Source organism: Gobio gobio (assembly GCF_949357685.1).
Source record: "Gobio gobio genome assembly, chromosome: 11".
Lineage (NCBI taxonomy): Eukaryota > Metazoa > Chordata > Actinopteri > Cypriniformes > Gobionidae > Gobio > Gobio gobio.
Window position 1 is genome coordinate 49,236,994 of NC_137104.1, and position 23,664 is coordinate 49,260,657.

A 23,664-nucleotide genomic window follows, 5' to 3' on the forward strand; every position below is an offset into this window, starting at 1 on the left:
TTTGTGTTCACGGGTACTTTATAGTTTCCGGTCTATGACGTCACCCGTCTATGACGTTCCGTCTGTCCATTGGACTGATTCCACAAGTGCTTCAAGACGCAATCACGCAGAAGCGTTCTCAAAGCGTTTTGACGCAGCGTCTCGTTCCCTCTCAGGGAACCATGGTTACATACGTAACCTGAGACGGTTCACAGAGTAAGGAGTATAAGTTGAGTACCATGGAGTATACCTCTCTTTCAGAAACTGGCTTGACTTACCCTGCTTTCTCGGGTTTGACATACCTCCCATCCTGAAACAGAAAACCCAGAATTTCCCTAATTTTAGGGTTAACAAAAGCCGTGTCTCCACCGCAGGAACTTTTCCCAGGAACTAGGGCCTTTGGGGTTGTACTTGGTGTGTTTCGACGGCAAGAACAGGGGTCTAAATCAAGTTCTGGGTAAAAATGTCCCCCTCAAAATGGCCTTGCTTGCGAGGAAGTACTTTTATCAAATTTCAGGAACCTTCGGCGGTGAGACTTGGGAGCTGAACATGCTGATTGGTTGAGCTCACGCAGCATTTTATTTCAACCTAAAGTCTCTTGCGGTGCGTGCAGTAAGAGTTGTTTGCTATTCAAATCAACAACGGAGTTTAAAAAATATGATTATCCAACAACGAGGTTCATGCTTTATTAAGCTTAAATGCGAAGGACGAAATCCAGTGGGAACTGGAAAGTCGCGCACAGTCCTACATCACCGGACTAATCTTTACAGTACTTTAGAGTTAGACCGAAATGGGTCAAAGACAGCAGCAGGTCTGGGGGAAAAAGAGTTCATGGGAGAAAAGTTCCTGGGACAAATTGTTCTGGGTAATTTCGGTGGAAACAGGGCTATACTCAGAGTTTTCACTTAACCTCCTTTTCTCATTTAACCCCTTCTCCACACTTACTCTTAAAGGGTCATGAAACCCCCTGTTTCAGCAGCCGTCAGGTCTCACCTCAGTTCTGAAAAATGCTATAAAAGTGGGCGTGGTTAAGGAGGGGAGGGGAGACTGACTGACATGGGCCGTAAAGAGTGGTTACACTCACAGTGTGGATGAATCACGTTTGTTTTCGAAGACTCAGGATCTACTGAAGAGAACTTATGCGATGCAGAAACTCTTACAAAGCAAAAACAAACGCTTGTTTTTGATCCATTAATGCATCTATCACTTACTGAATGTGATCTCACTCTTTGAAGCGTCTGTCAATCAATGCGTGCTGCTGTGTTAAGCGAGGCATCTTCTTATAGGATAAGGACATGCAGTCTCATGAATAATTAAGCAAGGCTTCTTCTCATTGGATAAGGACACACAGGCTCATGAATAATTATGAGACACCGATGAGTGATCGCCGTACTATAGTAAAAAACGTTCTGTGACGTTGATACAAAGATGAATTTAAACCCGGATGTTGAATAAAGCGCAAAAATGTTTAAAATGAACTAGTTTTCTCCAACAATCAAAATGAATGGATGGTAACATTGACTTCTTTGATGCTCAACACTCATAACTCTGTTAAAATCTCAGAAAATTTGGTTTAAGGTTTCATGACCTACCAATACTAGGGTGGTAATAATCTGGCAGGGGGTCAGAAAAGGGGGTCAAAACACCAGTACTGAACTTAAATGTTACTCCTTTAACCTTAAGTACAACTTGGGTGGGAGGAACTTAGTATAATATAGACTCAGCAAAATAAGAAACGCCCTCTCACTTTCAACTGCTTTTTCCCAAGCAAATTTCTTGTCCTTCCTTTTATGTGTCTTCATTATTCTGAACAAACTCAAGCAGCACTGAAGTCTCAGCGGACTCGTCTTCTTCCAGGCTCATGAAATGGATTCATTTTTGGAAAATTCTGATGGAAACTGCTCTCAATATAAAGGTAAGGCTGGGGATATTGCAGGGCCGGCCCGTGGCATAGGCGGAATAGGCAAATGCTAGGGGCGCCACTCGTCCATAGGGGCGCCAAAATGTATTAATGATACTATTTTATTAATATTATTGATGTTATTACTGAAATATTACCACATAAAGCGCAAAGAAAACGTAATTAAGTCCCCCGCCTCTTTCTGGTCCGCCTCATCAATCTCCCCCCGCCGATCTACTTGAAGTGCGTCAGAAATACAACGCGCGATCAGTTTATCGTTAGAGGAATTTGTTGTGTTGCGTCGCCTCTCGCCGCATCCAACGCAGCCAGACAGGATTGCTTTCATATTTTAGGGTGCTTGGCCGTTCGCGCCAGGTGTTGACACGGTGTAAGTTGCCTGATTATTTATGACGGATGGCCGAATTGAAGTGTCTAAAAAGACAGAAGCCCTCTGATGCAGGGAAGATAAGGGATACACTGCTCTTCTTACATAGTATTTGTGTATTGTTTCTAGTCTAAATATCTAAAATTCCTAAATCAAGGTGCATTTACTAGATAAGTTAAATGACAGAAGATAGTTTTCTTGTTTTCTTGAAAATAAAATCAAAATGAAGTGAGTTTTTGCTTAAAACAAGCAAAATTGTTTGCCAATGGAGTGGAAAAATAATAATCTTGTTTCTGATTGAAATCTTGTTTCTGTCCCAAACAGAAATAAGATAATTTTTCTCACCCCATTGGCAGATAATTTTGCTTGTTTTAAGCAAAAACTCAAGACATTTTTCTTGTTTACTTGAAAATAAAATCAAAATGAAGTATGTCATTTTACTTATCTAGTAAATGCACCTTGATTTAAGAATTTTTTGATATTTGGACTGGAAACAAGAAAAAGATTCTAAATAAGAAGAGCATTTTTTGCCGTGTAAAGACAGAAGTAAAGTGATGTAGGCAAATTAATGAACAGTTTATTTAATTGCATAGTAGTAAAATACTAATGTTTGCTAATTAATTCCAGTTATTTTTACCTTAAACTTTATGCAAGCAGCTGTTCTGGGTTCTCCAGAGGCCACAGCCAGTGTGATTTTGTAAAAAATAAATAATATAAAAATATTAAACGCATGTAATATCACTTTTTTAATAGCCTTATGTTTTTACTCTGCAGTTGTGCAGTTTTAAGGGGGTGTATAGCAATTTTAAAATGTAGTTGCCGAAATTAGTAATGATATTTATATACAGGTTTATTTAAAATGACAACTATTTATGTAAAATTCGTATTAAATATCAAAATTTCTCAGTTGAATTCCTGGTGAAAACATGAATGCTCATAGTTTAGTGGAAGATTGCTGCCATCTACTAGAAAACAAACCCTTTTGCTAGTTCTCAATGAATAGTTTGTGCATGAATGTTAGATGCAATTACTCTTGCTATTTGTGTTTAGGCTGTAATGTGGCATAGGTGCAATATTTGTACAGTTTTACTATCATCAGCCTTTAAAAAATAATAATAATATCATGAACATAATGACGGGGTAGAATGGACTGGACATCATATAAAACAACAACAACAATAAAAATAAAACATCAATGCATTACAAAAATAAAACACGATTTTTCATACGATTGTTTCCACAACTTAGACTGATAACGTGTAGCATAGTGCTAAACCTTGATACAAGGGGCACCAAGTAAAATCTTGCCTAGGGCAGCAAATTGGTCAGGGCCGGCCCTGGGATATTGTCAGTATATGCATTATAATTTCTATTTCTAATATTTAGCACTGCAGTTACCTTTTCTTATGTTCATTCAACAATTACACACTTGGCAGATGCTTTTGTCCAAAGTGACTTATATTGCATTCAAGGTATACATATTATCCATTCATGTGTTCCCTGGGAATCAAACACTGTCAACTCTGTCATGTAACCCTTCGGGACAAATATGGGCTTTTTTTGTTTGTTTCCTTAATCTGAGTGGTACAAGACTTGACTACTTTTCCTAAGTTTGCCACCTGAACACATTTTGTCAAATAAAAAAACAGTCATTCCTACATACACAAACAGAGGAATTGAATGAGCCAATAACTAAGTTCTTGCATTCTGCCTAGCCTTGTCACAAGGTGCTGCGCTGCATTGCCGTATTGTGAGCATGTTCAGGACGTCTCATCAGACAAATTTAAGTGACCTGAATGCGCACCTGTTTTACGTCTATTTATAGCCTCTCACATGCCAATGATGTAACCGGCAGAGATTATTTAAGTCAAATTACTGGCGTTTTTGCCACAAGTGCTTAACAACCGGTCAAACAAAGACGCAGCATCTCATTCCCATTTTTTCAGAGAACAGGGTTACGGTGAAGTAACCCAGAGACTTTTTCTCTAGCAGTGTTTGGGTACATTGATCACAATAAAACCCCACCGTAAACATTCAGACAAGAGTCAACCATATGATGACAGAAGATTTTAAATGAAAGGTTGAATTTCTCAGGAATAGAGTACAATTAGTAAAATGTCAGGTTGGGTCAATGTGTTGAAAATGTGTTCTGTTAAACATTACTGTAACCCAGTGTAAATTCAGGAATGGTTCCAGACAGATATGCTGCAATGATTCAAGGGTTCAGAAATAATTTCCTTTCTCTCGTCAAATTTCTAACCACAGTTTTTTTCACTGAAGAACAAGAAAGTGAGAGAAAAGTCAGTTCTTCTAAGTGGACTAAAGTTCTTCTGACTCTTCTGGGTTTCTCTCTTGTTTTTGCTGTCGGAGGTCTCTGCGCTATCTGGATGATTTGTGAGTATATCTGATACTAGATCTTTGCTCTGTTCAGTGTGGATGGACTGAATTACTGTAAGTACTTCTACTTGACCTCAATGTGGGACAATAGCATCATCACAAAATGCAATATTTAGTAGCTCTTTATTTGTAAAATCACACTTTTCAGTAAAGCTGTTTTATCAGGCAAGTGTTGTCAAACAAACCTCCATATTGAAGGTGTAAACGGCCATTAACAAACTTCATTCTAACTTTGTTTTGTAGATCATTTCAGTCTTAAGTGTGCATGTGTGTGACTTTCCTCTAAAACACATATTTTCCGCTGCTGCTTTTGTCTTAATCAGATAATCATAAGCTTGCTGATTATGAATCACTGAATGAGCAGCACATCATGGTTTCAGAGCAACTGGCAGCTCAAGAGATCAACAGCACAGGTGAGAAAACTATATTTCATAAACGGTAGAGCACAGACATGTTTCATTAACAGTGTTGAGTGTTCATTGAACTGACCCTGTGAGAAACTGCTTTATCTGCTAAGTCATGATGAGAGAACTAGAGGAACTTAAAACCAACTACACCAGAGTTAGAGAACAGCTTCTGCTTCATGTTGGTGAGTTGGCTTTTATTTGACATTTTCATTCATTTGAAAATGCCACAGTCTTCTGTTCTGACTTCAATTTTCGAAGTAGCAGCTACTTTTTAATTTTCTTTTCACCAGAGATGAAGAAAGAGTTTAATGATCTTACAGCCAGATACACCACACTCAGAAAACAGATGTCCTTTTACGATGGTGAGTGTCAGTTTACAAGCTTAGTGTGACACAAAGTGTGAATATTTTTGCACATGGAACCAGTTTGATTAACTTCATGATCTAAATAATGGAAGGTTTAATCACACTATATTAATTTCTGTCAGGACCACTATCTTCAAAGATGATTGATTGACTATTAGCATATTGTTTGGATTGCCAGTATGGTTCTGTTCTGGGCAAGAACTCCCTGCGCATCCATGTATCCTAGCATGGATAAGAGCAGGGAGAGCAGCAATACCCCCCCTTAGGGTAAACAGAACAGAACCAACACAATGTATTGCAGATATCATTAATGTTGATATTAAATGTACAAAATAATTCAGGAATTTAGTCTGATTCAGGGGGAATTAGAATACCAAATCCTGACTCGACAAGAGGAGGAGCTGGGGATGGAGGAGGGTAAATGAGCTTTGGGGAATGCGATAGCTGCTGATAATACTGAAGGAGCTATGTATACTGTGATAGACATTCTATTCCTATAGGTAGATGTGATCAGCTGACAGTCAGCTGATGCGAGCTTGACTAATGTGACCTGTCAGAACTGATGCTACGCTTGATTGTTCACAGCTCAGTCTTGTAAACTCTCTGTGGACAGCTGGATTGTTTGTCACGGAAAGCTGTATTTATTCAGCTCTGATGAACTGAACTGGTGGAGCAGTCGAGATCTCTGTGTTTCAAAAGGAGCCGATCTGGTGACCATAACCAGCCAATCAGAACAGGCGAGTCAGATCAATTAGGAATTAATAAGTTTTGTTTACACAGATTAACAGTTATTTTACACTATCACTTATGTATATTTTCTCCTTTAGGATTTTCTGGTCTCTAAAATTAATGAGTCACACTGGATTGGTCTCCATGATCTGGACATTGAAGGACACTGGGTTTGGGTGAATAACCAAACTCTCAATGAAACTGAAGTACAGTAAGAACTCATGTGTGATCATGTCTAGGAATGTTAATCAATGTACCAATATACAGATGTTTCAAAAAAGTATTATTGCAAATGCATTATTGCTTGTTTGTCTCTAAAGGTTCTGGTTCACCGGGGATCCGAAACAACCTAATAACCGGAGAAATCATGATCCATCTGGAGAGAATTGTGCTTGTCTGGGAGATGTGAAAAACTACTTAGACTCTTGGTTTGATACTTCTTGTAAAACACAGAAAAAATTTATCTGTGAAAAGGAATATTAATTTACCTCCATCAGTGGTACTCTACAATATTAAAGAGGTCTATAATATAAATAGCAAAAAAATATATATATATTGTCAGCAAATGTCAGACATTTCAGTGTGATTGAGACAGATTTTTTCCCTTGGAATAACCAAGTACTATCTGTAAATAGCCTACAAAAAGTCAATATATTTTTGCAAAAAAAAAAAAAAAAAAAAACTTTAAAGCTACACTGTTTTTTGTTTTGTTTTTTCACCGCTAGGGGTCGTTAACCTCTTCAAAACAATAACAAAGGTGTAGATCAATGATGCAGTAAATTAGCGTGGATTCATGGAACTTGTCTCATACCGATGGATCTAATTATAAGGGAAATAATGTTTATGGATGAGTGAATGCATTCATGTTTTTTAACTGTGGTATGAAGTAGGGCGTGATTACTAATAAGAGACAGATATCAGCGCCACATGCGAGTCCTGGGGATATAAAGAAATGAGGACATTTCATTCTACCAAACTACCCGCAAGTGCTGAATTACTACGCATACAGGTCAGTTTATTTGACAAATTAAAAATGTGAGGAAACTCAATGTTGTTTCACTTGGTCTACAGTCTACACTATCTAAATTGCATTTGAGTGTGTTGAAAGTTATGTTATTCTGTGCGTTAGTTTGTTGGCTGTATGAGACTAGCAGTAAGGTACATCAACATCATACTGGTGATATTGTAATATTTCATCATGTTGAACTACATAACATTGCTTCGTTTTATGTACATTTGCTCACCTGTCTAATAAAGCATATGCAATAACAGCATCTCTGTCAAGTCGAAGTTTGCTGCGAAGCCCTCGCCATCTTGAAAACGGCACGTCGATACAGGTCCTCTTTTGATTTCTCATTTTGTTCCAAAATCTGCTTGCCATGGTCCAGTATGTTTGAACGAAACTACAAAAGTGTGCCATGAGACGTTACGCAGTTGTCCACGTCTGTTGCCATGGTTTCTATGGCAGTAACCGATGGTAGCGTGGATATGACGCCACTGACAGGCGACTCCCTTACACGTCCTGGTTCCTTCGCAAAATCGCAGTTTTCTCACAATTCACAAATAGTTGGAAACATTTTGGGATATTGTAAGTACTCAACTGAACAATATATGTAGGTTTTTGGATATTTAACAGCAAAAATCTTACATATTGCACCTTTAAAGTTAGAATGGAAACATTTGGTGAAGTTTAAAGGGATAGTTCACCCAAAAAAATGAAAATTCTGTCATCATTTACTCACCCTCACATCGTTCCAAACCTGTATGACTTTGGTTCATCTTCTGAACACAAATGAAGATCTATTTCATTAAAATCAGAGCCAGTTCTGACCCTCCATTGACAGCTAGGCTGCAAAACCCTGGGTACATCGATGCTCACTATGTTCCCTTAACCCTTGTGTTATGTTGCAGGTCAATTTGACCCGTTTTGATTTTTAAGTTGTCAGAAATATCAGTTTTTCTTGAAATTTTGTGACTTTCTCATTTAGGGTCATGAACATGCATGCAAAGTTTGATGTGTTTTGACTTATACACACAAAATTACTGTTACTACAATTTCGTGATGTTCGCAAGTCAATTTGACCCGCATATTTTAATGTTCTAAGGCAACTATGATAACATTTCTTGGTCATATTTTGTTATTTTTGTTTTTTACTAACCTATGAAGCTATGAATTAGCTTTTCCCCACTTATTTCAATACAGAAATATTTTTTTGTCACAAATGGTAAAAAAAAAAAATAGCTATAATTTATTTTTTCAATCTATCTATCTGAAATACTATCTAACCTACATTGTTTTTTTTTGGAAATTTTGTGACTTTTTCTCATTTAGGGTCATGAACATTTATGCAAAGTTTCGACATGTGATGCGTTGAGAAAAGTGCATACAGAAATGTTATACACTCTTGCTGTCCGTGGGTCAATTTGACCCATATAGAAAACCAAAACCATACAAAAACCAAAATACAAAACACTCTGTTGTATATCAGAGCTCTTTAACTCTAGTCCTGAAGTGCCAGTGTCTTGCTGAGTTTAACAACTTGTATTTTCAAAGTTTGTGAAAATAAAAAAGTTGTTTTACCTGTTAACTGCCTGCCCCACTTTTTGAGCATAGACTTGAATATGACTTTTCCAACTTAAATTGTTAAAAATCTTGAATACTTCAGAGCACAGACTTAAGTTTGGTATCTTTTTAAAGGGAACACTTTACACATTATTGTAGAAGTATAACAAGTTGTAAAAGTAAAGTTTAAAAAAGTTATAGAAGTTTAAGTTTATGAAAATGTAAAATATATATATATTTTTATATTTTAGATAAAATATACATTTTACAAAACATGTTTACAAAACATGAAAATCAAAGCTAAATATCTGAACAAGTTCTAGTTCAAATTTTAGGTTGATGAGTAACAACTTTCAGTAAGATATTTTTGTGCGCAGTACCAAACTAAAAGTCTAAAAGATTTCAAATGCTATGTAGTTTGTCAAGATTACTTTTAGGTTTAGACCAAGATATTAATGTTATAAATGTATTATGGCAAGTGTCCCGCAAGTGTCGTACCTGGTACCTGATTGTAGAGGTGTGCGATACTGACAAAAAAGGAAATCTTGATATTTTCTGGGATTTTTTCGATAACGTCATTTTGCTGAGTGTGTTATTGTGCTGGTACCCTGGTAGGTTTAGGATTGCCGTGGAATTTGATATGACTGATATTCGGTGTGGGGGTCAGTTCACAGCAGTGACAGAAATCATCTTTTCCAAAAAGTTGAAATAGATTTTTACCTTTTATGGGCATTTTTACCTTTATAAATGTAAATTAATGTTAACAAACAGAACTGCATGCATCTTGTGGAAGAACTTTGCAGCCGGAGCTACTTCTTTATTCTGTTTATGTCTATGGCGAGTCACGCAGGGACTGTGCTCCTCTGCAGCGCTTCCTACCACACCGGTCTGAAATAGTCCCAATATAAACACCTATTATAAGTGTACCATAATGATTCAGGGAAAGACAAAAACACGGTTTGGAAAATGGAATCATGTTGTACATTCTCATTATATAATTTTTGTAAATCTTGAACACAAAAAAAGTTACGGACAGCGCTTTAAAGCGGACCTATTATGCCCCTTTTCACAAGATGTAATATAAGTCTCTGGTGTCCCCAAAATGCATCTCTGAAGTTTCAGCTCAAAATACCCACAGATTTTTTATTATAGCTTGTCAAATTTGCCCCTATTTGGGTGTAAGCAAAAATGTGCCGTTTTGTGTGTGTCCCTTTAAATGCAAATGCACTACTGCTCCCCACCTCCTTTCCAGAAGAGGGCGAAGCCTTTACAACACATGCTTCGGATACTCAACAACCAAACCGGAGAATGTCATGCAGACAATGTCAGAAATTTTCAGTCACAGTGTTCAGCCTTATATGTTCGAACTGGAGTCGGACACTGATGGAAAGACTCATGAGTGGGTTGAGTAGGACCGGTTAGAGATGCACAAATAAGGACCTGAGAAGCACCTTTTGACTAGAAGTCCACATTACAGAAAATCCCACTGTTCAGAGCATGAGAGAAGTTGCTGTTGGTATTAGCAAGAGGGACATTCAGTCATTTCAGTCTTCCTGTAGGTCAGAAGCAAATGATCAACATTAAAACAATGATGAAAAACAAGCTTGCACACGTGACAAGCAAATCACACAGAAGGCACCTTAGATGCTGCAGTCATTTTGCATTTAGTCTTTCAGAACACCAAAAGAGTTTCTTTGAATGATATTGACAACGTCCTCCATTGTGCAATTTACAATATCTTATTGCAAGTTTATTATTATAAAGCTAACAGAACACAACTCAATCACTGCAAATGATTCACTTTGAGCTAGTGAAGGGGCTTTTGTGATAGGGACACAAAAACAAACCCAGTGCTCTTTAAAAAAAATGTAACCTGTGACAGAAAAGAAGTCATATTTTGTCAAAACATATTGAAGAATGGTAACACTTCACAATAAGGTTTCTTAAGTTAACATTAGTTAAAGGGTTAGTTCACCCATAGATTAGATTTCACACACCTTGCTTCTAATATTTTCTCTGTTTCTTTGATATTATTCAGAATCAAATTCCATCTCCTACTGCAGATCTCACATCCAGACGGCTGTATCTGCGATACCTTGTTATCACGTGTCTTGACCCTCGTAGATAAAGATTTCAGCTTCTCGTCCACAAAGTAAACTGTCTTTGAATTATTAACAATCATAATCAAATTCTGGTTGATTTGTTGCCCCATTGACAGTGCAACGTATATTGATGAGTCAAAACATTATGACATATGCCAACCCAGTCTCATATAAAAACGTACCCTGACTACGTTGGTCCAAAGTGCAAAACGTAGAGGGGTTACAATAATGGCCCTTGAATTGTATGACTGTTACATTTTTTTGCCTAGATTTTGCCAAGATTTTTCAGATCTCTGCAGAATAATGTGAAACTGTAACGTTTTGGTTGCTATGGACCCTGCTCCGTCTGACTGATCAAAACCCCGCCAACTATATGCGTTGATCAACACATATGAATGTGAATCTGTGCGTCTCAATCCAAGAAATCGTCACTCCCTCGTTCAGTAGTCAGGGCACTGATTAGGACACAAGTCAATGGGCTAACCCCCTGATCAGTGCCCTGACTACTGGGGAGCTCATTGGGACATCGAAAGGGTACGAGTTACGAAAAAGAAGTACTTTTAGTTTGGAATCATTGTTCGTCCAAAAATATGAACATGCGTGTAATTTGTGGTATTACTCCCCAAAACGATATTTCAATAAATAGCCAGGCAGTGTTCCACTGATGACGTTTCTTATGACATAGTCAGTGCTGCCACCACGTGTCTGGTCTTAGTAATAACTTATTTTTTGGTTTGCTCAGTTGGGGACCCTACATTTTTCAACTATATTACAGATCGGCGCACATTGATATCATTGATATTATATGATACCCACTGTGAGGTAAGTTACTCTAAAAGTAAATAATTACTAGTTACTAATTACATCTTCAATAGTATAATTAAACTACTGTACAAACTCTCTCCAAAAAGTACTTCATTATTTATTACTTTCAAAATCCTATATTAACCTCGACTAGTTAAATGATTCAAGGATATACATGAAATGGCTTTTAAAATCATTCAAATAAATAATATAAAACTTCAAACGTTATTCTAATTAACTGAACAAAGCATTAAAAATGTGAAATTGATTCATAAAACCACGCATTTTAATGTTATAATTTAATATTGGTTATAACTCCACTATTGTATTATAATATTAAGGTTCTGCAGTCTATACACAATAAATTGTTAAATTTCAAGTAATCCCTTACCTTACTTCTTCAAGGGAAAAGTAATTAAATTACTGTAACTAATTACTTTGTAACTAGGTATACCCAACACTGATGATAAATTAAACTAGCTGATGACATCACTGTTTTCTCCAGAGCGGCTGTACAGCCGTATCAAATTCTGTTACAGTATTTTCCTGCTTAACACTGTGAAGCTGCTTTGAAATAATCTATATTGTAAAAAGCACTATATAAATAAAGATGACTTGACTTGACTTATTTCTGGTGTATGATCAAGTTTTTCTCTGCATGGAGGTTAATTAATTGTATTTATATTATTGGAAGTATGCAATATCTATCTATCCATCCATCCATCCATGTGTGAAGGAGAGAGATGATCTATCAAGCTTTTGCAAACACAGCATGTGTTCTCTGGTTTGCTACAAAGTGGGAGTCTTGCAGGGTTTTGAATTTTTTTTTAATATACTGTATAACAACAACTTATGGAACAAAACAATGGACACTGAACATTCAACATTTTCTTAATTCTTTGTGTTTTCCTCCGTCACCCACTGTGGCGGCCAAGTTTTCCCACTGTAATAAAAAGAGATTTTTATTAATTTAGGTCTTTACTTCAGTCATGAATGAAATTCAAAACAAACAAGACAAGGTTAAGGGCAATGAGGAACAGCAAGCCACCCCTTCATTCAGTAGGTTTATAAACTTACAGTAACCTGATAACAGTGAATTATCTGCCTATGGTAATATTTTGGTTAAGGTTTGAATATGCATCACCTACGGTGTAGCTATTTATTTGAAATCATATACCTCTGCTCTGAAGATATCCACTGTAAAAGACCTTTGCAATTTGCTAAAAAACCAATGTGTGTTACTTTAGCATCACAATGTCAATATCTAATCAAAATTCAAAAAAAAAGGAAATCCTTGCTCAGAATAAATTGGTGATTATGTCCAACATATGTCTCTCAATTATGGCAGTCAGGTTTTTCTGCCTTAAAGGTCCCATGGCATAGATGATTATATTATTATATAATGTTTCCTGGGGTGCCCTTATAATGTTAGTATGTTTATAGTTCAAAAATGGTCATAATTTAGAAATAAAAGTCATTTTTCCTAGCCTGATTTTAGCCTTTGATTTGAAAGCTCTGCTGTGAGACCTCAGTGTAAACGTCCACTCCTGTGATTGGCTGACATTCTTGCATATGAAATAGCCAACATTAGATGTGCAAATCTCTCTAAATCTTTTACTTCTATAGCTATTATACATTTTTACTAGCTCTCAAGATTAAAGAATCGTGAGAAGTTTTTTTTTAAGTATTTAGATCTATTCCTTTCACATAAAAGGTTACAGTGATGAGCATTGAGCAGATGACAGTCTAATGATTGAATGAATGAAGATCTTATCATTGCAACGCAATTTCTGCACTCTCACTAATGATAAAATAGACAAACACAGTAAAGCTTTGACTAAAAGCTCAGTGCCAAAAATTGCCCTCTTACGGGCCTGAAGTGATAGCACATTTTGAAAAATGAAACTCAATCTCAGAAAGTTGCTTTGCGCAGTAGATCTCTGTTCCCTTACACTGCTTACTGTTTATGTTTAAACTTTAGGCAGTATGCAACATATCATTATTTAGTTTTGATTCTAAACAATTAATCCATCCAGTTAATCTCATGGTACCCACATGCACCAAATTATAATTCATTTCGATTTGAGCAAGAGCTTTAAACAAAATAAATTAAGGTCAAGCCACATCTAGATGGCTATCCCAAATACAACCCCTTCAGTTAAGTGGATGAAGCCATTATGGATGTTAAATGGACTTGCACTTATATAGTGCCTTTATACTTTCTGGGACCACTCAAAGCACTTTTAGAATGTTCATCACTACCACCCTTTTACAGACACATTCATACAGCACTGTTTGCACAACTTTGCAGACAGGCTTTGGAGATTGGATTCCCACGTATTCACACACCCAATGACACACTGGGGGGAAAGTGTGGGTTCAGTGTCTTGCCCAAGGACACTTCAACACACTGAGCCACAGCTGCCCACAAATACAAGCCAAGGCTGTTACTTTAAGTTTTGAAGTACTAAGAATTAGGCTAATGATAAATTGTACATACCAGAGTGAACAGGGCTCCCACTCCACCAACTTCATTTGGATCCCCTGAAAAAACAGGGGGGTGGGGGGTTAAGGGGTGCTGCAATTCCACTGAGTACATCTAAGACTTTTAATTATTGTAAAGCTAACCTTCTGCATTTTGCAGCGGATCACCCTCTTCACGGGGTAGTAAGGTTCCCCTTCTAGGATCCCATGGTTACATTCTGAAAGAGCAAAAAAAGTAAATGAGTTTGACCTCACATCTTCATCAATGTATTAAAAAATGATTTTGACAGGCAACACATGATATATTTATGACTTAAGTATATCTGGCTAAGGCAAAATAATCACTGTGTTTGAAGTCTGATTTGAAATGGTGAAATGTAAATCTAGGAAAGCTTAATAATAACTTTTGGGTTTTTTTCCCCCCCTCAGTTTCTTCCTATCTGGGGCTGCAGCATTCTTCTGCTTCTTTTTGTTTGCAGACATATCTGTTGAGATTAAGGAAATGTATCTGTGAAGAGCTGTTATTACAATGAATACTTGTCTAAATACCTTTATTCCAATAACAAATATACAATCTCACATTACAATTGGAAAGCTATTGATTGTAATATTTTGCAGGGCACTCATTGAAATAAATGGAAATTGTTTAACCATATGCTGTATGGTCACTTCTTCGCTCTACCAAGGGTTATAGACTACAAGATCTATACAGGTTAAAAACCTAAACAGGTTACCAAGTGAAGGAAAAGCCTTGAAGATTAGGGGAAAAACAAAGAATGTAGGTCCTCCTACACATATTACCTTTATCCTATAACCTCAATATTGATGGGAGATGTGTCTTCCAGACTGATAACGCTTTAATTCACAGGGCACATGATCTCACAGAATGATTTAATAAGTATGAAGATTCTTTCGATCTGATTCAATGGGTTTTACAAACCCCAATTTCAATGAAGCTGGGTCAACTTTAACACGAAAATAAAAAACATAATACAACAATTTGCAAATCATTTTCAACCTATATTAAATGTAATACTTTACAAAGACAAGACATTTAATCTTCAAACTGAAAACCTTTTTTTTTAGCTAATATTTTGAATTTGAGGCCTGCAACATACTCCTAAAAACCTGGGACAGGATCAAGACTGGGAAGTTTGGAACATTCCACAGGTGAACAGGTTCATTGGAAACATGTGAGTGTCATGATTGTGCATGAAAGGGGCATCCCAGAATTCATTCACAACCAAGTCATCCTTGGTTGTGAATGACTGACCCTTCTGGGGATGCTATGTGTCAGTGGGAATCACTATTGTAAAGAATAATTATGTGGGCTCAGGAACACCTTGGAAAACAATTGTCAGTTAACACAGTTTGTCACTACTACAAGTGCTACGATTGCTGTCCACATTTAAAATTGTTTTTTTGGAAATCATGGATGTCATATTATCAGCACTAAGTTCAAAAGCCATGGGGGTTTGTTACGTGTCCATGGCATACCCATGCCCCATGACATTCAAAATGAGTGAATCTTTGAAAACAAACAATAAAGCTTTTCAGTTTGAACATTAAATATCTTGTCTTCATTGTATATGCATTTAATATAAGAACTTCTGTTACCGGGTTTGTATGATCATCAGGGGCCTAATTTATAAATGTATAAACACAAAAACAAATTGAGAAATAAGAAACTGATTATGATGACAGAAATCCACGCTCCCCACAGAATATTAAAGCTTGCTAAGTTACACCATATTTTGAGTTCATTATCATTTATTATTACATGCCTTGGTTAAATTCTAATGTAAAATCAGAATAATGCCAAGTATAACACACCGTTGCCAAGAAAAACAGAGCATTGCCATGGACACAGTGTTCTTTAACGGAAGCAATACATTCATTTTAAAATCAATAAACTCCTTTTTAAATCAATATTTTGTGTCAAATTATTGATTTTTTTGGTAGGTAGCCATGTAGCGGGATAATGTAGGGCGAGGCGGTTGTTATAGCTATAACCGCCTCGCTCTACATTATCAATTACATAACAGAAACCAGCATAGGACGTGAATTGTTACAGCCTTGTATTTTGATGTGTGTGTTTGTGCACATACTGAGCTTATCAATATACACAGTAGACTGGAGGGAATTCTGTACAGCTAAAAATGAGGAACCAAACACCAAGTTATCCAGACCTACATATTACAGTAGTTACTGGTATAACACCTCAGAAGTCACCTCACACTAATCAGTCACTTTCAAATTTAAATACATTTCTTCATTTAGAGTATTATTTCGGTTTAAGAAGGAGAGACAGATTAAAGGTTTAACATGGTTATCATGTATACCACGATTAAACAACATATGAAAAAAAAACACGACTAGCAATTGAATCATGATTTCTATGTTATTTGAAAATATCAGCAAAACTTACTGCGTTTCTGCTGAGGTGATTCTGTGATGGGTAGGATGGGAGGACTGCTGGTGAGCTGGATGGGTGGAGGATTAGTGGTGGTCTGGATGGGTGGAGGACTGGTGGTGAGCTGGATGGGTGGAGGACTGGTGGTGAGCTGGATGGGTGGAGGACTGGTGGTGAGCTGGATGGGTGGAGGACTGGTGGTGAGCTGGATGGGTGGAGGATTAGTGGTGGTCTGGATGGGTGGAGGACTGGTGGTGAGCTTGATGGGTGGAGGACTGGTGGTGAGCTGGATGGGTGGAGGACTGGTGGTGGTCTGGATGGGTGGATGACTGGTGGTGGGCTGGATGGGTGGGCGACTGGTGGTGGGCTGGATGGGTGGAGGACTGGTGGTGAGCTGGATGGGTGGAGGACTGGTGGTGGTCTGGATGGGTGGATGACTGGTGGTGGGCTGGATGGGTGGATGACTGGTGGTGGTCTGGATGGGTGGATGACTGGTGGTGGGATGGATGGGTGGATGACTGGTGGTGAGCTGGATGGGTGGAGGACTGGTGGTGAGCTGGATGGGTGGAGGACTGGTGGTGAGCTGGATGGGTGTAGGACTGGTGGTGGTCTGGATGGGTGGATGACTGGTGGTGGGCTGGATGGGTGGGCGACTGGTGGTGGGCTGGATGGGTGGAGGACTGGTGGTGAGCTGGATGGGTGAAGGACTGGTGGTGGTCTGGATGGGTGGATGACTGGTGGTGGGCTGGATGGGTGGATGACTGGTGGTGGTCTGGATGGGTGGATGACTGGTGGTGGGATGGATGGGAGGATGACTGGTGGTGGGCTGGATGGGTGGAGGACTGGTGGTGGTCTGAATGGGTGGATGACTGGTGGTGGGCTGGATGGGTGGATGACTGGTGGTGAGCTGGATGGGTGGAGGACTGGTGGTGAGCTGGATGGGTGGAGGACTGGTGGTGAGCTGGATGGGTGGAGGATTAGTGGTGGTCTGGATGGGTGGAGGATTAGTGGTGAGATGGATGGGTGGAGGACTGGTGGTGGGCTGGATGGGAGGATGACTGGTGGTGGGCTGGATGGGAGGAGGACTGGTGGTGGGCTGGATGGGAGGATGACTGGTGGTGGGCTGGATGGGTGGATGACTGGTGGTGAGCTGGATGGGTGGAGGACTGGTGGTGAGCTGGATGGGTGGAGGATTAGTGGTGAGCTGGATGGGTGGAGGATTAGTGGTGAGCTGGATGGGTGGAGGACTGGTGGTGGGCTGGATGGGAGGATGACTGGTGGTGGGCTGGATGGGAGGAGGACTGGTGGTTGGCTGCTGGTTAGTACAATCTAAATGGTACAAAAAGAGAAAATTATACACCTCCTGTAATAAAAACATGTCTCCTTTTTTCTAGCAGTGACTGTGCTCCATAAGAAAACGTCCAGTACATTTGTATATAGACTAGCAGAGAATGTATATAGAAAGCAGATAATGTTTTTATTATACAATTATCAAAATTGTTGGTGATTAATTGTATAATTGATTAATAATCTCAAATATCAATTAATTGTCGCAGCTCTAAAAGAAACACCTATTGGATAAAGCAAAGACCAAATTTGATGAAGCAACAGGTGAATAGCTATTTTTGGCCCACTGTGGTTTGCCCTGACAAGAAAATTCCCAACTGTAACTGCTGTGTCACATTTATTTTTATGTTGACTGTGGGGTAAGATTTTAAATAATCGCACATTTACCATTAATTAATAGTTCATAGAGCGCCTTCATTCTGTCGAAGTATTTTTCTGAATGCTCCGACAGCTGCCATTTTGGCCGGAGGACTTGTGCGGACCAGGCTTTCTGCTTCTTCGTCCTCTTGCCAATGAAGACTATGGCCTTGAATCCCAACGTGTTTAACTTTTCGACCTGAAAATAAAGATATACATTATATAATATATACAGAAATATAAGTAATTATAAATGTCTTAAAGATTGTGGCCTGTAATTATGTAAATAATAACTACAGACGTTAAACACATACCAAGACAGATGCCTTATCAAGAACATGAGAGGCGGTTTGGTTTTTGTTTTGTTTTTTCAACCACGTCTCCTTTCTGGCTTCAAATTTTTCAAGTTTTTTTGCCAGTCTCTGCTTCCGTGGCTGTACTGACTGGCAGTATTTGCAGGTCTTGGTGGCCACACCAATAGTTGCTTTGCAGCTAACACAGATTGTTATAGTAGATCCTCGTGGCATCTTAAAACTAGAATATAAAACAATCAACATTTAATAACCAAAGAGACAAAGGAACTGCCTTATTTAAGTGTTACATTACAAATAATTGTAAATAATATATTATATAATATAATTGTTTTCAAACGCGAAACAGCACGAGATATTGTTAATATCGATGTAGTTTATTTTGCGTTTAAATGACTACATTTCTGCCCTTGAGCAGCCTATTTGTTTTATGACTGTGTGCCAGCTGTTGCAGTGCATTGTGGGATTTGTAGTATGAATGAGTGGTGGGAGTGCGATTTACCGCGGGCAATTATCCGGCCACGGAAAAAAATATCGATATGACTTTTAGTCCATATCGCACAGCCCTACTACAGATTCTATACAACAAAAACCCATAATCCATATTTCATATTGCTCCAAGTTGATTTCTGTTTTCATCTAGGTATTGTATTTTGTGTGTGTGTATGATTTACATATTTGTGTGTGTGTATGATTTACTCACTGTAGCTCCTATCTCGTTTTGATTATGCTGCAGTAACATGTGAATTTGGAATCAAAAAGGTTTTCAACTTATATCATTCTGACCTCGGTTAGCACATTGCCGCCAGCTGCAGCTAACGCTATATGCGGTGGCTAATATAATGCTGGATAAACCCCTGCCAATGACATATATGTCATTGGACACATCCCTATAAATTCATAGTGATAAATAATTACGAGTGATGGCTTAGACAGCGCTAGCTAACTTTATTATTCAGGTTCCATTAGCGTATGTTGATTTCACGACATGTATTCACCTACCTTTTGAGGATGTGTTTGTTAATGTGTGTGCGTGCGCGTGTGTGTGCGAATGGTTTGCGTGCATGTGTTTGTGCGTGCGTGTGAGAGATTGTGTGTAAGTGTGAGAGAGTTATATACTAGTAAACCATGCCATCCAATAAAGCACTGCACACACTTTTTTGTCTACTAAAATCTAATTATAACATTAGATGCATTGTGTGGCTATTTGCTGTGGCAGGTATTGAATGATCTGTGTTAGGTCATCCTGGCATAAAACAGTCCAAAATCATAAAGATAAAAAATGTCTCAAACAATCCTCATTTTGATCATTATTTACTCTCTTCTTAACTTCTTCTTCTTTCAGTCTAGCCAGCAGCATTACCTTGTCAAAAACCTTTTTTTCCGCTCCATATCCCCATGACCTGCAATACATTACATCAAAGTGTTATCTTACAACCTCCTATAAAATATTGGGATAGAAGATATTTTGCATGCTTGTACTACTACAATAGAGAAATAAACCCTGACAGAATGAGATAGAACATCAGCGTTTCGCGAAGGGGTTCGATCACATACATTTTTTTTACATCAGATTCCATATTTACATCAAGATGTGTGCATCAAAAATTTGTATTCAGTGCATTTCAGAGGAATTACTTACATTCCCATGGCCAGGAGTAGTTGTCCACAGCCAGGAGTTCATTGGTAGGAGGCAGTTTTTCAACTTCCTCCACAGCAGCATTGTGGTCATTGATGGCAACTTCCAAGGCTTTCTTCTCAACAGCAATCTTTCTTCTCAGTTGATGCCTTCGCTTGTTCCCACCTACAATGAGAAACACAAAATGAGTGTGCATTCACACGATGACTACACAAAAGCACCATTTAAAATAAGACTTGTAAGATAAGATGTATGTTTTATGATTATTGTGACAGATGTTGTGTGATCATTTTTGCATCACGTTTCATTATCTTTTGAAAAATTGTGAAAAAACTTGGGACATTTGTATCAGAATCTATTTTTAAAAAATCATAAAAAAAAAAAAAATAGAGGACAAAATTGGTAGGTCAGGACATCTCTGCACTTTGCAGAAATATTGGAAACAGGGATGTCACAAGTACCGGTACTTCGGTACCAAGTCGGTACTGAAATTTAAAAAATGTGACGATACCAGCATTTCTGTAGTACCGGTAGTTCCCTTTCGTTCAGTCACTACGACGTAACGTTAGTGACTAACGAATGGGGGTTTCGCTTAGAAGCCTATCAACTTCGAGTTTTGAGAAAACGCCCAATGGCGTGCCAATGCCATGGGGCATGCGGAATTTGCATACGTAGCTCCGCCTCACTGCGTGAGTATATAAGGAAGTACGAGGCAATATCGCATTATGTTTCTGCTTTCGGAGCCAAGAGTACCTACCTCTTCACTCCTACAGCCTTCTGAGACTCTGTCAGCTTCTTCGAGACGAGCAGCTTTCCAGTCGGTGTTGGTGTGACGGCGCGTTCCAGTGATCGCATACTTCCTGCATGCTGATCTGTGCAGTGGTCCGCCTGACAGCTGGTGTGTGTTTCCCTGGGCGCTTCGGCATCGACTGCGAGGCTTTCCTCTCACAAAAAGAGCTTGCGCGTGGCACGTCTTTTTCAAGACGGCTCGCCCGTGCACTTCCGGGTGCGATCGATTTTCCGCTGCTGTCTATGGGCGCATTCACTGCTCAACGTGTTTGGGGAGAGAGAGTCCCCTCTGCCACACCCCAATCTACCGTCCCCGAGTGAGATGGTACTTTGGCTGGTGGCCAGGGTGACCTGAGGGCGGTGCTGTGGTATTAAGAACCCCGACGTTCATTCCTCGGGCCACGCCCCCCTCTTATACATCGCTCCCGCGAGTGTTGGATTGAATCTACGGCCCGTCTCTGACGCCCGTTCGTTCAGTTCACGCTCCGGATAGCAGTGAGATGTCGATCGCCGCATCCCAAGGTGGGCTGGAGTCCTTTTGGGGATGACGATTAGGTTGTGCTCCGCCCCCGGGTGTGTCAGCACTGCCTGGTCTGACCTAAAGTTGACAGCCATGTTATCTCGGGCAGCCGCGAGTCTCGCGCTGGTGTGGAACTCCGCCCAGTCGCGGGTGCTCGTGGTTGCGCGATTGGTTTTTGGGGGCGGCACCCGACAGCTGTTGGGCCCCGCCCCCAATGCCTTTCGCTCCCGGGGTGCATGAGGAGATCACGCGGTCCCGGAAGTCCCCGTGCTTCCCGCGACCGTTTGGTGGCCTCCTCCGCCTTCTCTGCCCTTGATGGGGCCGCGGCCTAGGGTACACTGGGGCCCCCTCACCCCCACTGTTGAACTCTCTGTTGCGCACTACGGTGTCCACAGAGGGCTTTGACGTGGCGTGGTGTGGCTGTCCTAAGCACCCTCCCAAAGCCTGTGGGCTCGTCTACTTCGGTGGCGTGGTCCCGCAGAGCTACGGGCAGGCCGCCGCCCCTTTGCACATGCACAAGGGTGGAGCCGACCCAGGGCTCTTCATTGAGCTGCGTGCCGCAACTGACCCCGCCCCCGGGCGGTGAAGGTGGCCACACGCTCCCTGGGTCGGGCGATGTCCACAGCTGTGGTCCGGGAGAACACCTGGCCTTACCTGGTGATGTGGAGGACGTTGAGCGGGCCCGCCTCCTCAACTCACCCATATCCCAGGCTGGCCTTTTCGGCGGCGCGGCTGAGAACTGCGCCCAACAGTTCTCGGCCGCCCCAGAGCAGACTGAGGCTGTAACACGTACTGCCCCGGCGGCCAGCTGCTGCACCAGCCGCCGGCTCAGTCGCCTCAGTCCGCTCGCCGCTGGGGGCGCCCTCCCTCTTCCCGCCCGGCCCCAGCAGCAGCCTTCACCTGGGCCGCGCCGTGGAGGTGGTTGAGGATGTCGCCCAGTCCGCTCCCCAGACTGGTTAAACGCCAGGCTGGAGGTGGACAACTCAGAGATGGGTTCCAGTTCTTCTCAGGGGATGGTAGCAGGGCCTCTCCTTCCCCCGGGTGAGGGCCGGGGGAAAAATCCTTCCGCTGCTGGCCCCCGGGCTAGCAGCGCTTGGGAAGAACTCATGTTCCTGTCTCTGAGGACACAGAGACCGGTGATGACAGTGCGCGCCACCCTCGGGTCTCGCCACTCGCATCCCTCTCTGTCGCCAGCCCCCTGGCAGAGCAGACCCCAGTGGAACGCGAGTCCTTCCCTGGTCTCCTCTGTCAGGGCGCAGCCGTTAACCGTGCTCCGACCCGGGGACGCCCAACAGCCTCCCCTGTCCGCGCCGGTAACGCTGCCTCGCTGCCCCACCCAGGGTACATCTGTCGTCCGTATGACCCCGTTGGTGCAGTCTCTGGAAGTCTGGCTTCAGCTTCCGGGGCTGTCCCGCTGGGTTGCCGGACCATCAGGCTCGGCTACGCGATTCAGTTCGCGCAGGCTCCTCCCCGTTACAGGGGAGTCCGCTATACCGTGACCGGGGCCCATGCCCCCGTCATGCGTGCGGAGATTGCCACCCTACTGGCGAAGGGTGCGATCGAGCCTGTCCCTCCGGCCGAAATGAAGTCGGGGTCCTACAGCCCCTACTTCATTGTACCCAAGAAAACCGGTGGGTTACGACCAATCCTGGACCTTCGCATCTTGAACCGATCCCTTCACCGGCTTCCGTTCAAGATGTTGACTGCGAAACGCCTTTTCGAATGCGTTCGTCCTCACGATTGGTTGCAGCGATCGACCTGAAGGACGCCTACTTCCATGTCTCCATCCTCCCTCGACACAGACCGTTCCTACGGTTTGTTTTCGAGGGGCGGGCATATCAGTACGCGGTTCCCCCATTCGGGCTATCTCTGTCCCCTCGCGTCTTCACGAAGATTGCCGAGGCAGCCCTTGCGCCCCTTCGGCAGCACGGGGTCCGCATCCTGAACTACCTCGACGACTGGCTCATACTGGGCCACTCTCGAGAGCAGGTTTGCGGACACAGAGATCTGGTTCTCCACCACTTAGCCCGTCTGGGCCTTCGGGTCAACTGGGAAAGGAGCAACTTTGCCCCGTGCAGAGGATCTCTTTTCTCGGTATGGAGTTAGACTCGGTCGCCATGTGCGCGCAGCTTACGAGCGAGCGCGCGCGCGCAGTCTCTGCTGACTTGCCTCC

At 41.1% G+C, this 23,664-nt stretch overlaps 1 protein-coding gene across 6 annotated transcripts in view; it reads left to right on the forward strand.

The window, feature by feature from the left end:
• The first annotated feature begins 1,724 nt into the window (after positions 1 to 1,724).
• LOC307134261 (CD209 antigen-like protein C) overlaps positions 1,725 to 23,664 on the forward strand; it is a 42,885-nt gene continuing 20,945 nt past the window's right edge. Inside the window, exons 1-8 of one of the 6 annotated variants that reach the window (XM_079829855.1) lie at positions 1,725 to 1,894; positions 4,545 to 4,658; positions 4,985 to 5,074; positions 5,179 to 5,250; positions 5,359 to 5,430; positions 6,019 to 6,170; positions 6,261 to 6,373; positions 6,483 to 7,430. In XM_079829855.1, the coding sequence (XP_079685981.1) occupies positions 1,846 to 1,894; positions 4,545 to 4,658; positions 4,985 to 5,074; positions 5,179 to 5,250; positions 5,359 to 5,430; positions 6,019 to 6,170; positions 6,261 to 6,373; positions 6,483 to 6,645 (825 nt within the window). In that variant the 5' untranslated portion in view covers positions 1,725 to 1,845 and the 3' untranslated portion in view covers positions 6,646 to 7,430. Of the gene's footprint in view, positions 1,895 to 4,529; positions 4,659 to 4,984; positions 5,075 to 5,178; positions 5,251 to 5,358; positions 5,431 to 6,018; positions 6,171 to 6,260; positions 6,374 to 6,482; positions 7,431 to 23,664 lie in introns of those variants that run through there. The other 5 variants (XM_079829854.1, XM_079829856.1, XM_079829858.1 and 2 more) reach the window with 5 other exon arrangements.